The sequence below is a fragment of the Centroberyx gerrardi genome, chromosome 22, assembly GCF_048128805.1.
Source record: "Centroberyx gerrardi isolate f3 chromosome 22, fCenGer3.hap1.cur.20231027, whole genome shotgun sequence".
NCBI classification, from domain to species: domain Eukaryota; kingdom Metazoa; phylum Chordata; class Actinopteri; order Beryciformes; family Berycidae; genus Centroberyx; species Centroberyx gerrardi.
In genome coordinates this window covers 7,003,450-7,020,053 of record NC_136018.1, presented here as the reverse complement: position 1 = coordinate 7,020,053, position 16,604 = coordinate 7,003,450, and the positions used below count along the sequence as shown (strand labels likewise).

Sequence of the window (16,604 nt, the reverse complement as noted above, 5' to 3'; positions counted from 1 at the left end):
TGCTTAAAGCAACAACAATTGTTAAATGCTGAATAAGTGTGCTTTCGTCCAAAATGTGAAACATGTGGTTGTGTCTTATTATTTTGCTTTAACGGTTCAAGGTGTTGAGCGCAGCAAGGCAGAAAACACAAACACAAACAACAACTCACAGCAGATAAAATATAGAAGACGTATGAAACTAGACACGTTAAATATACACATTAAGACACATCAAGTGAAGAATGTAAAGTGCAGAAAACAATCCAGGATGCGAGAGTCTATCTATCACAGCTAAACAGGTTTACAGCACATGGAATACATGAGAACTTCATTCTGTTTGATCAACTAAACTCTGCTGTTATCTGATATCTGGTTACTGTCAGAGAACAGGCGTTTCACAGAGTTCTCAGACAACTATTAAGGCAGTAAACAGTCTGAATATCATGTGAAAACAAACTGCAATTAAACAGTTTTCCAGCCAAGTTGCTCTTAATCTGGTAAAAAGTGACATTAGACACCCTGTTCACCGCATAATGTGGCACATCCTGATGACCAATACTGCTGAAATGTAACATGTTTTCAAATTAATGTGCATACAGAACATGCCTCATCGCAGATCATTAGAGAACATATAAACACTGGACGAGGTTTTAAAAGCAGCGGAGATTCATTGAAGCAATAGATGACAGAGTCAGGCACAAGTCTCATGCGTCTTTAAAGCTGCATGCATAGGCATCACGTTTTTTTTCTATAGGGGAAGCTAATTGTGTTCATCCACCCACTGCCTTGAGTGTGCCAATCATTATGGCAGAAAGGGAATGTTGTCAGTTTGTGTTTTCAGGAACGCAGAGAAAAGCCAAAGTTTGTTTTGCATTCAGTATTAATGAACAATTACAAAACAGGGAACATACTACGTTGTCGTCGCAGATTTATGGTTTCATTTGGCGTGGCCGGGCTAACTGGGGGGCATCACATCATTTTCTCTGTTTTTCTGAGTCAGATTGCCAAGTAGATTGTGTCCAGATATACGGCAGATAGGGAGAGCTGGAGTGAGCTATGGCCAGAGTGTCAATTGCATTGCTGCTGGGCTCAAATCAGAAGAAAGTAAGCAGCAAACAGACCATAACAAACTCAAACCAGCACCTTTTAGAGATTCCAAAGGCCAACATGGTTTTCAAGGGAATGGCACATTTTAATGGAGCAACTACGTGCAACAGGCTTGATCTGACACATACAGCATTCACAAGGCTATAGGCATTAAGGGTTATAGTCAGGTAAATTGATGACTGATTGATGGTGTGTGTGAATTTGATGGTGTGTGAGAATTTGACTGAAAACAGTACTTCTACTGAATGGAAAATAAATAAATGAAGTCAATGGAGGAATGAATGCGGATTGGAAAGCTTTACCACAAATTTCAACAGCTATAACAACTAAAATCTCAACTCACAGCATTGTCACAACTAGAGCTGAACAATTTTAAAAAATCTAAATCGCAATATGAATTTATGAAATTTCCAAAATGGATTTCCAAACAAGGTGTTTTAGAGCTTTCATCACACTCAAACTCAGTAAATCCTGCACATTGACATCATTTTTTTTTTTACAGAATCACTTTACTACTAAATCGCAATTGCAATATTGTGTCAAATAATCGCAATTCGAATTTTTGTCAATATCTTTCAGCCCCAGTCACAGCCACAGATAATCTTTGCAGAGCAGGCATACACCACAGTGAGGCCAGGTAAGTGGAAACTCATATTCTCAGCTCATATTTTTATTATTGGGATTCAGAGGTGTTCACAGAAGAAGAAGCGTGTTACCCTTGTTATCTCGCAGAGTGAAGTTGAGGTTGCCAGTGACAGGTGCAGCCAGGGCGAAATAGAAGCGATGACCGCTCGGAGGTTCGTCCTTATCCACTGCACTGATGGTCTGGATCACCTGAGGGCAGCGGGACACAAAAACACACTCAAGATTGGTTGCCTTGCATCGCCTTGTTGTTTTTCATCCCACCTCATTGGCCGATTGAGTGTTAATTCAAGCTGTAAATTGTTATGCGTGCATAAAATAAGAACAGGCTGTTTTTGTCTCTCAGTGAATCCATATGAAGAATACGTTGCCATCAAACATTATATGAATGCATCACTTTCACTGTGGCGTGGATTTATTTACATGCTAGCATAAATCTCCCTTAATAGGCCGAGCAGTGGTGTGAGTAAAATGGAGGAAATCAACTTGATTCTGATTTATAGAAAAGATTTGTTTTATAATGTTGGCTATGGTTTTACATCACTTATCACTTGAAGTAAGTGCTTATTTGGCAAGAGCTTGGCAGCCTTTTAGGGATGAGATTTGGTTTCACATACAGCACTTAAAAAGGCCACGGAAAGTGCTTTCTCTGTGAAGCAAATCATTGTCCTGTTGTCATATTCTCTCAGTCCCAGTGCCTAGGCCAGGACACATTTAGCTATAACATTCAATATTGTATTAATACATAGACACATTCTTCTTACTCCAATATCTACAGCTCAATCTGACCACTATGTCTTAAACAAATCAATACGGAGTCAGGTCAGCCCGCTGAATATGTTGTTAAGACGATGCTATTCAAAATCAATGCATAGGCTATGCAGTCAGGCATCCCTACCTCATTATTCAAAGTATGAAAATGACTCATGATAAGAACTGCTCATAGCTTGCTTGAGGCAATGCAAGACAAGCATTCATATTTGTGAGTTAAACAAGTGAATGCTATTTGTTTAGCCCACTTTATTTTGCCTCTGAACCCAAGACTACAGAGCAGAAGCCTATTCCCTTTATTGTATAGCAATGTTGACAACTGTAAGAAAATACAGGGAATCACATTACCAAATAAACCAATTTATTTACACCCACCAGCATAGAAACCCAGTTAATATTTATGCGAAAAATGTGGTATCTGAAAATCAAGTTATCTCTTTTCAGAGAGCGTTAATTCCAGGATCCGCCGTGCAGCAGCACTTAGCTGCAGCAAGAGAAAAGAAAAAACGTCTCACTCGGGACACACTGTACAGGAGAGGCATATCACACACAAACATGCCATATGGGCGACAAATGATAGCCACGACGACGGCCATCAAAGTGGGTGTTACTGCAGCAATGTCCTTATAAATTTAGATCAAGCCGTCTGAATCCTTTGTAGGCAATCTAAAAACTCAACCCTGTGACAACTCACACCCATGGACCGGATCCAACAGATTCTTAAAAGCAATTCACACTAAATTATCACATTTCCCAGCCCCAACCAGCTCTGCATCTAACATCAAGACAAAAAGTGAAAAAAAAATAAATAAAAGCCAATGATCCATCAGTGCTGAGACATGGATTATCAGTTGTCAACTGTGATTAAATGCTGCTGGTTACAAGCTGTCAGGTATTAGGAGTCGGTGTAGGTGGTAAACGACATCTTGCCAATTATTAAAACTGGCAGACAGAGTGAAAAATTCATGAATATTTTACTCTGTTTCTTTACAAAATTAAAATAGTTGCTGTTTCATCAGCAAAACTAATCATAAAGTATGTGCTTTTATTTCCTTCCTGTTTAGTATTCCAACAGAAGTGGAATTTACGTGGGGAGCAGAAATCATCCAATGCAAAGGTTATCTGTCTTAGCTCGAGAACATTTGGGTGTCTGTCATTTATGCAGACAGAACTGATGTTTCCGACAGCTTCAGATCAGTAGCAGAGCAACAACTGAGCACCTAAACATGTATGCATGCTCTGCAGCATATCATATCATGAAAGCTGCCATTTATTCTCAGATCATAATAACTCACATGCCTTTCCTGCTGTGATGGAAATTTCACATTTGATAGAGATGTTTCATCGTGGATCCTACACCGACGATGATTCCTATACACAATTTGAACCCTTTGATGTCCTTTGAATATTGCAGATGGATTCTAAGCTTATCTCTAGGAAGGTTTCCATTCCTCGCTGCTGGGGAAAGGACTGTAAATCATCCTTAAATCAAACACTTTGTAATGTATAATGCCTTTCATTAGTGTGGCTGTGATGCAAGGCGTTCCAGAGAATCTTCGGTGGGAAATTCTCTAATGGGTTGAGTAGGAGACGGGAGGAGAGAGGCATGGATGTAGACATAAATTCTCACCGAAAGACATTAACAGCAGCAGCAGAGCGGCGGCTGTCGCAAGTAAGACTGAGGAGTCCTATGAATCACAGAATTAAAGTTTTTTTTTTTTTGGAGTTTACACACCTACAAGTCAGATTAAAAGGATATAAAAGGACGAAGGTGTCTCTATTTGTGGCTTTGGAGCAGCAGTGACACACACACACACAGTACATTGGTATTGCAAACTTCAATTTAGCTTAGATTCATTCTTTTACTCTTAACTTTCCAATATCCAAGAAATACCTAACCTCCATCCTTATTTTGACTTTAATGCAAAGCACAACTGAAGTGCAAATTTCAAGATTTCGCTGCTCTTTTTTCCAGACATAAATCCTAATTTCATATCTTGCCATGCACAATCGACAATGTCAAACATTTTTTTATCTATTTAAAAGAGATACATCATCCCAAATTTCTGATACAGCATCACAGACAGTCAACTGACTGGATGACTAAAGTCTAAACACTTGAGACCCCAGCGGCAGGTGAGTCACACAATAAGATCATGCCGGCACTTGAAAGTTGGACCAAGAGTATAAATAATCGTTGCATCAAATAAGTGGCACTTCTCGTTGCTATGGCGATGACAGCTGTCACCAGGGGTTGTGTTGACGTGTACGGAAACGGTACGGCCCGTGGTTTTCACACCCCTCACCTCCTCTACCGCTGCTTCCTATGACATCAACACCCAAAACATCACCCACATGAGTGACACCAGCACCTACGTACACCCGCAGATCAACATCGCCCCCGCAGTCACATCCCCCGCTGTCTTCACACACGCACACACACACACAACACGCGCTAATTTTGATGGCAATCAATATGTACCATCCAACAAATGTCATCTTTCAATCTCTTTTCATTTCTATATGTCAGCTCTCTCAGTCTGTATTGATTATCTAAAACGGTTGCTGAGACTGAGATTCTTGTGTTGAGCATGTTTGTTGGCATGATCCTGACAAGCCTGAACCGCTGAGGCTAAAGTGATTTCCTGGTGAGATTTGAGATTAAATTTGTTCCGTGTGTCGTCTTTTTATCGAGCTTACGCTGCCACATGTGGCCCCCGTGCCTTGACATATCTGCTTTCGTCTCCCACCTTGATGCAACACCTAGAATAAACTGATAATTGGGAGGAAAAGTTGTGAAAACATTTTTTGTTGTTTATAACATTAATAACCGTTTTCCCAACTGAGGTAGCAGTAGTAGTAGTAGTAGTAGTAGTAAAAGTCGTTTTGATCAGGGAAGTGTATCCTTCTGCCTTTTAAGAAGTCAAACTGCCACTAATTTTCTTGAGCTACCAAACATTCACAAATCTCTTGGTGATCCTGCGCCTCTCTGGGGATGCTGGGCGAGGGAGGGGAGGGGCCGGGTGGCAGATTGGGGGCAGCAGAATGCCAAGTCCACTCATGTATGTAATGGTTACACTAAAGTGATTGTCGAATGTGACCCCCCCTGCCCCTGCTCCCTCCACCCCATCATAATATCAATTAATATTATGGCAGAAGACAGACACACCGATGATCCGTAACAAGTGGCGTCTCTGGAGAGAGCCAGTGCCACGAGACGGCCTTAATTAGGCCTGAAAAATGGCAGGTTATTCCAACCCTGTGCTCCCTGTTAATCTATGCTACAGAGCCACAGAGTCAACCCTGGCCCCAACTGGCAAATGTTATTATTTCATCTTTGTCGCAGCAGCGAATAAGCCAATGGGTGAGACAGCCAGTGGGCGGCCTAAGATTTTAACAAAGCTCACTGGGAAGAGGCGGCCGGTGAGCGGATGCTGTTAGTAGAACCGGTTTGTTGTTGATTGCTACTCCTGGACATGTATAACAGGAACATTTTAATTAGGAATCAGGGAGGCGGTGGGGTGTACATCTGACAGGTTACGAGTCCACCGAGTCTGTCTGCTAACAGACAGCTGACAGCTAGTTGGAATTCAAATGGTGTTTTCGCATTCAAATGTCAACCTTTCTCCTTTCCTTTGCTCTGTATGTGTTTTTGGGTGTAAATTTCATCATGAAATTTCCATTTTGCCTGACTTCATTATTCAGTCTGAAACTGCAATCCCTGTGGTCGTCTTCAGTGATGCCTAACAGGAGGCTATATTCAAACTGAATTCAGTAGAAACTGGAATTAGTAAAACATACAAATAAAATGAGTTGGAAAGTACTCCAAGTCTCTAGTAGTTATTCACTCTAACAATAAGGTAGGGGAGATGACAACATGTGAAAGCAAACTAATTTCACCATGTAATAAAAACAAAGTCATGATTGAATTGGCTAAATGCCTGCATGCAGCTCTTTAAGCATAAGGGGAAAAGCAATGTGTCTAATTACCTCATCCAGAAATTCTTTATAAAGAACATTTCATTTCGGTTGAATAAAAATGATGAACTGAAAACATTTACACACACGCGCGCACGCAGACACACACGCACCATTTTAAGATGCAGAGTGTGGCTTGGCTATTAGCATGTTAACACTAGCTCCTAGCGATAGCAACTCATTTTATGACTGCACTCCTTAAAGACTACGGATGGAATTTGAATCCGGTGTGTCTGCCAGTTGGGAGGACCGAGGTCTCAGCAGCTCCTCACTTTACAGCAGAGTAGCTCCTAGCTACACCTAGGGGAAGCTAACAGCTCAGCTATCACTGGCATTGAGTAAGCAATCTGTCTGGTTCAGCTGAGTAATTACAGATTTGCTGTACCTTTTCCTGCTGATGATGCTGTCATGGGCCACGGCTGTTGCTATGCCCTGCGGGCTAGTTTGATTGTAGGGAATGACTTTGTTTCAGTATTGCCATTGTCTCTGTGCCATAATTTATCAGGCACTGCTGGGAAGAAACGTACAAATTATCTGTTGGATTTCATAGTCAGGTTATATTGATAGATGATAGGCGAGATGCTAGTATTGCTCTAAATTCAATATCACTGGGCATCAACAATCATCTGAGGATAACCGGCTGTATCCAGAACTAAAAATAGACATTCAGCTCTGTAGCATTCATACAGTAGTGATGCCTTCACTAACGATGGAAACTCAGAATTAGATCATGTTTACTCCAGCAAATACTGTATACTTTAAGTCGATTGTTTGATAGATATATGAATACTGCAAATCTTAGAAAATACTTCACTACAATAGTTCACTTGGGGATTTTATCTGAACAAAAGGAATAAGAGACATACATATAAAATGCCACTAAAACCCGATGCAGCAACAAAGACAGTATTGTGCCTGCGAGACCCTGTAAACTCACTGAAAAAAGAGCCATGGTCAAGCCTAATGCACAAAGGAAAAAATTGCATACATGAAATATATTCTCTCATTTTTGCAAATGAAATCGTTTGCTATTCTTGTACACCCTCCCGTGAGCACAGTGACAAACAACTCAGAAGTATGAATGCAAATAACATATTTAAAAGGGCCTAATAGCCATTTCCAATACAATGCATCATTCTGATCAATTGTACTTATTCAGTTCTGCACGCCTGCTTTACCCTTCGCCTCTGATTGTATTTTCCAAATGCCAAGAGTAGACAAATCGCCATTGCAGACACACAAGTCATTTAGCAACAATGAGGCCAAATGCTAAACACAGGGAAAATGCAATGCATGGCTACAGCGTCTGACACGCCTTTCCTGAACCAAATTTCCAAGCCCTGAAATCTCTCTTGTTCTGTTTGCATGATACTGTGATGCATTTTCTGCACCAGTGCCCTCCACGGTGATCGTCTAATTATACAGCGCTTCAGAATGAAGAATCAGACTGAGGCAGACAACCACTCCATCCCAGCATGAAATATCATATTAGCCTGTGATATTATTGTGGAGTAAGACCACAGGCAGAGTCAAGCGCTGCCATTAATTTAGTTGGCATTGACAGTATGGAATGAGACTAACATCTCTAATGAACGATAACACCTACAATACCTGCTATTAAATCTTAAGGATGTGTCTCATACTAATGAGACTCTCTCCCTGGAATGACCTCAAGCTCTGAAGTGGATAGGTCCACAGTGGAATTGTTTTGAGGCACAAGAAAGACTTTTAATGGCTTTGAGAGACAGCAGGCTGCCTTTGTGAGGCAAACTTCAACCGAGTGTGGAGAGAGAAAAAGGAAGGGAAGCTGGACTGACTGCAGAGCCGTTTCTGGATCTTACCTGTCCTGGCATGGCGTTTTCACAGAGGAGGGTTTCATAGTCTATGGCGAAGACCGGGGCATTATCATTTATGTCCAACACCGTGATGAGAGTGATTCCTTTTCCAATTTGGGTTGGGTCTTCTGAAAGACAAAGAGAGGGAGAGTCTGTGTCCATGTCATAGCATTCAGCAAACTTTCTTTTAAACACTTTAATTCAGCTTTAACTTTGTGTTTATGCGCTGAGCCAATTTATGGGATATTGATCTTTCTCATGTGTTTTTAATTAATCACAAAGGTGGAGCAAAAAGCGCTGCTGTAATGAAATATGCAATGCTCTCCCAACAGCTGGCATCCTTATCCACTCTGGTGGGGATCAGCCAAAGTGATTACACTCTGGTGCGGCTTGTTGTGGGGAAAGGCTACGTGTATGAACAAGCCATCTTGCACAGTGGGCTTCGCGCCTCTGTCTGCCTGACACACACTGATGGCTAAATGGCTGCGTCTGAGTGCAAGATGATGATTTAGCCTGGCGTCGCCGCCATGCTGACGAGAGATGACGCGCTGACATTCGGGCCGGCTGATTTGACGGTGATAAAAAGGACGCATGGTGCCTCGGGCCACAGACTTGTTGTCATTGGCGTGGTCTGAGCACAGCGGAGGAAATATGAGTGACTGCAGCAGCTCAAATGCACAGCATCCCTCAACCGGAGAGACTCTGCACCCTGTTTAGTCACAAAGAACCCATTTACTATAAATACTGTCATAAGGCATACAGGACAGTGGATTCTGGACTCAAAGATGTTTTCAGCTAAAAACAGAGCCTGAGTGTCGCTATGTGTCAGGAGCCAGTATCTCATGCATGAGGGACTGTTGTGACATTTCATACGGTTATTATTATATGCTGCCTTCTCTTTGTTGCTATATCTAGCAAGTACTCACACTCTGAAATCAACCGAATAGTGTGTGTGTGTGCTGCTACATGTAAATAAAAACACATCTTTTGAAGCAGAGCGATAAAAAGGTTTTTTAAAAAAAAAAAAAACTGAATACACTTTTATGCCCTGCACTCTGTCTGAAGATGTGATAGCAGAGGAACTGCCAAGCTGACATGTTGTCTTTTTGAACTTATATTGATGTGATGCAGCTGTCTACAGCGCTCGGCATGCGCCGATGATTGTTGTTCATTGTGTTTGCGTATGGCTGTAGATTGACAGAAAGGAGGAAAAAAAAAAAAAAAAAAGCCCTCATGCCCTTGGAGCTGTCAAGAGATTAACAAAAAGGCACGCGGCACCTCCGCATCACATCAACATAGTTCACCCGTGGGTGAGAGCGCCTACCCTTAGTCAGCACCTCGTCCCCTCACACACACACCACAGCAGAGGGAGAGCTGGAGGTCAGAGCGACCGCCCCGCGTGTGAATTAACATTCCCCGACAGCCCTACTGCGACCCCAACAACTCTGCACTGTATTGTAGGCAGAGCGCAGGGAGGGGGGGGGAGGGGATGGAAAGAGGGGGGAGTGGTGGTGGTGATTCATCTGGGTGACAGCACAGGAAGGACCACAAGGCTTCATATACAAATTCCTCCGAACAGCGACACTAACCGGATAATTCCGACCTGAACGGCAGGTTGGAGCGTGTGCGGTAGTGTACTTACGGCTCTCGATAGCGAAGATAGTGAGGTTGTGCACGGAGTTGGCCTCTCTGTCCAGAGGCTTGGCGGTGCTGATGACCCCACTTAGAGCATCCACGTTAAAGAAGCGCTCCAAGTCCGTGTTTCTGTCTATGGAGTACCTGGACACACACACACACACACACACACACACACACACAGCCAGGCATAAACAACGTCCTTTTAAAAGCAGGTTTTGGACACTATTGATTTGACATTTCAGTATTTCTTGTTAGAGCACTTGTGAAGAAAGATAGTAATAGTTATTTTGTCCACTCAGACTCTCCCACTGAAGATTTTCAATTCATCAGAGCTTTAATCAGCCATCAATGGGTTGCGTCCATGCAGTTCATTATCCTTTTATATAATATTTTTTACTAGATGTCTGAAAAGCACATAACACACAGTCACAATAATTATTTTAAACTTACAAAATGCAATAGAAATGTGCACTTGTTCAACTTTTCAGTGTGATTGAAAAGAATCCCTATTAAACTTTGATACAACAGAAGGCTTTCCACTTTTCTCTCAGCGCAGAACACAGATCAAGCCCTTTCAATACGCACAGCAACTCATATTTCTGGAGAAATATTACGACTTCAATTAGCCTACATCCAAAGGGTATTATTGCAATGTAATTTGACTCTTGTGGTTGCATTAGTTCCACAATAATTTTAATTTCAACAGATGTAGCGCAATATATTGCAGACGCTGATAACAGTCACAGCAGCAAAAAGAGGCAATTTACAACCACAATGGTGCAGTAATTTGATTTTCTGATTAAGATTACTAACAATCCTAACAGACCAAGCATGAATACCATACAATATTCATTCAATTAATGCATAATGGGTGGGGATCTCAGGAGTGACACCACACAGATTGACAATCTGAGTGCTTGTTTTGAGTCAGAAATGCCATGGCACTACTATTGAGCCTTGACCCTCCTGCAGGAATGCCCTTCTCTTGTTCAAGATGGCATTTCACTTTTGCAAATGCTGCACTCCTCAGCACCCCCGCCATCTGGCACCGTCTTTGTCACAGCCACACGGGAACTGGCCATTTCGAGAGTCTACAGATTCTGGGTGTTTGTAGATAACGTGGAGTTAGATGAATGTATTAACCCGCTGATAAACATAGAGCTCTTCTTTAAGGAGTCTCGGGCCTTTATTTGTGTCCTTTGAGAATCTCACATTTCTCCTACAACAACACGCAGCTCCTGCAAATTTGTTTTTTTTTCCCACTTTGCTGAATGAAAGCACATTAAGAGCGGAGGGTTTATTTGAGGAGAGATTAGTCACTTGCAGAAGTGACTGAGACAACAAAGAGATTCGTCGGTTCTAACGTCAAATTATTAGTACCTGATGGCACTGCTGGAGGTGTCCGGGTCGTGAGCGGAAACTCTCCCGATAGACGTGCCCACTTTGGCGTCCTCAGACACCACCATCTTGCTGAGAGGTGTGGAAAAGACGGGTGGCTCGTTCACATCTTCCACCGTCACTTTGACTGACGCTGTGTCGCTAAATGGACCCACGCTCAAGAAGTTGGAGTCAATATTCCTGTTGGTGGCTTCGATTCTCAGAGAAAAGCCGCTCTTTGTCTCGAAGTCTAGAGGCTATAGCGAAGGCAGAAGGGAGGAATACAAAACATACGTGAAAGATCGATTTATGTCACCTTTCCTTGTGATACACACCCTGTCAAACGAGGGCAGTTAGGTTGTGTGGTGCTGTTCAGTAGTCAAAACCCTGACCTTACATTCCAACTTTACAATAAAAGGTGAAACCCAGCTATACAGATATGTATGTGAATCATTCATGCTAGCCTTGCATAGTGCTGACAGACTGAATGCAGTGAAGAATGTGGATTCTAAAGACCTTTTAGAACACACATCAGACTTAAAATCATTCGTTGACGCTTTTATATTGACTTTGTGCTGCGTAAGCAATATTACTGATTTTACGAAAGGCGCCCAACGTGGTGAAAGGCATTTTGAAATTAATGCTTTTGAAACATGTCATTTTGTCTGGCTTATTGAACTCCCCATTGTAACCTATAATATACTGCAGAAGAACATTGATGTGACACTTTCATTGTCGGTGACTGTCTTCTATGCTGTAATTGTCTGAGGTTGGTGCAAAACAAACAAAAGATCAAATTGTCCCATCTGACAAGTATGGCTTGTGGCCAACAATGGCTCTCTGTCCTACAAAGGAGCTGCAGCAATGAACTGTCACATCTCTCTAGCCCGAAGAGACCATTTCAAGTTCTCTAAAAAGCCTGAAATGTAAAGATCCAAAATAAAAGATGTTTTTTATGTCTATTACCGGTAAATCTCTGGTATATTCAGAACCTATTAACCCCTCTTTTTTAATGCTGTACCTTCAGAAGGATGATGATCCCCTCTTGTGTGTCCTCGTCTGTTGTAATGTTGAACACGCCAGGCCCATCACCATCCATGATCCTGTAGTCCATCTCTGCGTTGGAGCCTATGTCAGCGTCGGCCGCCTTGATCCTGGCCACCACAGATTGCACAGGCAGTGACTCCAGCACTGTGTACTGATAGCTCTCTGGAAAAGGAAGGACAGCAGCGCATGGTGGTAATGGATGTGCTTATTTCTGTACCAACTCACCTTCAAGCAGCACAGCTTTGTTATACCCTACAGCTTTGATTTGGCTGTGTGGCTCCTCAATAAATTTGGGTTGCATAACACAGACAGATAGCAGTAGCGACAAGCATGGAAAAAAGCACTTAGATAGTGCTGCATACTGCAGTTTAGTCTGTGGAGTCCGCAATGGACACATGGAATATGCAATTAAGAAAACATAAAAGCGTCAAAGAACAATGGCATTTTTCTGTACTTAAGTGTTTTACTGGTGGAAGAATATATTTGGCAAAACAAACATTTAGATGTATTTCCAAACTCTGATGCCTTTGTAGAGGGATTAAAATGTCCGCCGCTTCCCGAATCTTCTCTGAATGTAATGGGTTATCCCCTTGACCAAAGAGAACAGGAGTCATGCTTAGATCCCTATGGTACGCTTCATGGGATGAAATGTCCACTCCAAGATTCTATTACTCCGAAACTCTCCATTGTGTTCCCTGAGCTTTTGTCGAAAACCTTCGGATTTAAAGCACTCTTATAAGAATAAAGAAGGGAATCATATTCATAATCATAATCTCCCCAATCACCATGGCAGAGCTCATTACCAGACCTTTCTGTGTTCCTCGCCCTAGTGTCTCCCTCAGCCGCCGTCTAAATGCTAATCTGCCTGACATTGTTTGCCGCCGTGTAATCTTTGTAATGGCTTTTTAATTTGCCGTGGAATAGCAGCTCTTTAAAAGACCAAAAAATTGCTTCCCTCCCCCCCTCTCGCCCCTACCTAGCTCTTTCCCTCTGTCCCCGTCCCCCAGCCAGTCCCTTCATGCATCTAACCTTGGCTGCTTTCCCTTCTCCCTTCCAAGGACTAGCTAAACCTTCTGGACTCTATCAGCTGTGATGCTCTGTAATGGTCTATCGATTCTGACCCATGACCCTGCGAGGGCGACAGCAGGGGCAAAGCCCACAACTCCTCCAAAGTCTCTTTCTTCCCAGCATGACAGCACTGGGTTAAAACGGCATTGATGACTTGTTGTGCAAACTTGAACCTTTCTCTCCCCCCGGGGACCAGCAAATTGACTTGACTTCATGGCAGTCCAGCGGTGAGTGCAACGGCCAGGCGGTGGTCGGGCTATCAGCGGTAAACCGATTGCCGGCGCTTCAGATTATCATGAGAAGCACTGCATTCCTTTGAATCCTAAAGCTGGGCCTGGAACCCATTAGCAGCCCGTGAAATAGGCTGACAACAAAAAAACGGAGCCTGATTGATCCTAGTATCCACCGCCATGGCAGCCCCCAGCTCTGATGAGCAGTTCCTTGCAGGAATGTAAGGCTGTATTTTAATTTGGCCATACGAGTCAAGATGTTTGCTGAAAACACAAATGCAAGCAAGTTACAAAGAAAAGAGAATCATGCTAATAGGGTTATGAATGAGACTAACATAACCTTGGTAAATTGGTGAGAGGTGGTTTAGTGATCAGGATTATTTCTGAGTATGTTTTGCTTCTATCTTATGCAAAAACCTGGGCATTCTAGCTATTTCCTGTTAAACTTTCTGCTATGATACATTATGAAGAAAAAAAACCCTGTTAAACTGTACTCAAAGAAAAAAACAGAGAATTAGATTCTTGCAATTATTTTTCAAGGGTACAACAACAGCTCAGCAGTATTGTGCCCCTGCATGCAGAGCCTACAGTAAAAAAAGTAGGATCTCAATTGCTACATTTGTATGTCCGGGGTTGAAGTGGTTCTTCAACGGTAATGGCTCTATGAAGCCCCATTTAGCCCTCAAAGCACTACTGAAAAGGCAGTGAAGGACTTGGGGTGTTTCTCTGATTGCTGAGTAGCAGTATATGGAATATACAGCGCAAGCTCAATCTATCCCGCAAGGACACACAGGAGCGGAGGCTTACTGTGAGTGAAGCGCGGCGGGTTGTCGTTGACATCGGTGAGGGTAACGGTGACGGAGGTGGTGCCGGACAGGCCGCCCATCTGACCAACCATGTCTTTGGCCTGGATGACCAGCACATACTGGTCCCTCGTCTCCCGGTCCATGTTGGGCAGAGCTGTTCTGATGATGCCTGGAGAGAGAGAGAGAGAGAGAGAGAGAGAGAGAGAGAGAGAGAGAGAGATAAAATAATAATAAATACAACAATAACAAATAATACAATAATATAGATACAACAATAATAAATTCACATGACGTTTTATCTCATTGCTTTGGCAACACTGACATTGTCATTCATGCCAATAAAGCATTTTGAATTTGAATTTGAGAGAGATAGAGAGAGAGAGAGAGAGAAAGAGATAGGGTGCCAAGTGGAAAACGTGTTTCATAAATATGTAAATATGTTATTTTCTTGTCTTTTAAACAGCAACAGCAATTCAATGTTAAATCGTTTGTATCATCTATATGATTAGTGCAACGAGTGTCCACAAGGACCGGCACCTCGCTTGCATTACAGCCACGACTTCAGAGATTATCCTGTGTCCTGTCAAGACGTTGCTGCTGTCACTACAAATAGTTTTAATAGTGTGACATATGATGCGGTTAATGTTAAGACACTGTCAGAAAGCTGAGCGCATATAAAGCGACATGTTAGCTGTCAGGGAAGGCATTACCTGTCTGTCCCCCTGTCATAATAGATCTGTATCAGAAGGGTGACAACACTGACTGTCAGACTGGTGATTGTCATATGTCTTTAGTAGTCAGTTTACACCTGCGCTGCTGTATGTAATAGCTGCTGTGAAGTCGAGTCGCTGCACACAGTCACAAAATAGCTTTTAGTGGAATCTCTCCATTAATGACATTTTTGTAATCACAACTTTATCTCTTGACTACAAAAGATGATAATTCCACAAAAATTAACACAACACATTTAAATGCAAAGAAAAGCGTCCTAATCCTTCGAAGGCAATCACTGTTGCTTTCAAAGTTAATGACTTACCACACAATGTGTTTCATTCATTAAAAAGCACTTATTAAAGATTCCTACAGAACATGGAAGATTACCCATTAAGGACCTTACAAAGCCACAGCACACAGTTCTCGAATAAATGAATCACTTTTAGTTGCTTTATCGCATTCGCAGCCTGATGAAGCAGATCAAACGGTTATAGTTGGCACCTGAAGAATTTCTTATAATCCTTTAAATTACACAGGAATTTGACATGTAATTGAGGTCCAATCTCTAGAGGAAGAAAAAAAAAAGTGTACTTATTTGCTCATTACATGAACTATAGGATTCTCTGAAAGCTTTGGCCTTGACAAGGACTGTGTTGTCTTTAGACATAGAATTACCAAGATTGTTCAGAAAGAAAAAATACAGTACACACATGTATGCCAACCATTTTTCATTATGTTTTTATTTTTTTTATTTATTTAAGTGCATGTCTGTCTTTTGTCTGTCTGTCTGACTTTCCAAATTCACAGAGATAGTGACTATTAGTAGTTTTATTTTTGTCGTTGTTGTTTTATGGTCTTTGCAGTCTAAGCTGCTGTGGTTTCTGGATAGATGTGTATGTGATTTGTGTTTTTCATACTTGGCTGCACACCAAATTTCCCATCAGGGACAATAAAGTTATTGATTGATTGATTGATTGATTGATTGATTGATTGATTGATTGATTGATTGATTGATTAATTGATTGGTCAATCATGAGCAAAATCCACGTCACCAGTTAGGGTTATGTGTGCGTATGTGTGCTACATACACACACATAACTCTAACCGTAACCCTCATCACGACATGCCTAACCTTAACTCTTACCCTAAACCGAATCCTAACTAACTTTGGACCAGCCAAAACTTTGCAAAAATGTCTCACACCTAAGGTCTAAAACTCAAACTGTTTGTCACAAGGATAGAAGTAGAAGGACACACACACACACACACACACACACACACACACACACACACATAGACGCACACAGAGTTTGCAATTAAGCCCAATCCACGAACAAAGGCGGAGGGACAAACAGATTGAGAAAAGTGGGTCAAAAGACTTCAAGAGAAAAATGAAGGAATATGCCAAGATG

General features: G+C 42.0%; 1 protein-coding gene across 2 annotated transcripts in view; it reads right to left on the bottom strand.

Moving 5' to 3' along the window:
- LOC139924122 (cadherin-7-like) overlaps positions 1-16,604 on the bottom strand; it is a 69,321-nt gene that overhangs the window by 7,736 nt on the left and 44,981 nt on the right. For both annotated transcript variants that reach the window (XM_071915062.2, XM_071915063.2), the window contains 6 exons: positions 14,480-14,647; positions 12,349-12,536; positions 11,331-11,584; positions 9,955-10,091; positions 8,319-8,440; positions 1,803-1,920 (listed from right to left, as the gene is read on the bottom strand). In XM_071915062.2, the coding sequence (XP_071771163.1) occupies positions 1,803-1,920; positions 8,319-8,440; positions 9,955-10,091; positions 11,331-11,584; positions 12,349-12,536; positions 14,480-14,647 (987 nt within the window). The remainder of the gene's footprint in view (positions 1-1,802; positions 1,921-8,318; positions 8,441-9,954; positions 10,092-11,330; positions 11,585-12,348; positions 12,537-14,479; positions 14,648-16,604) is intronic.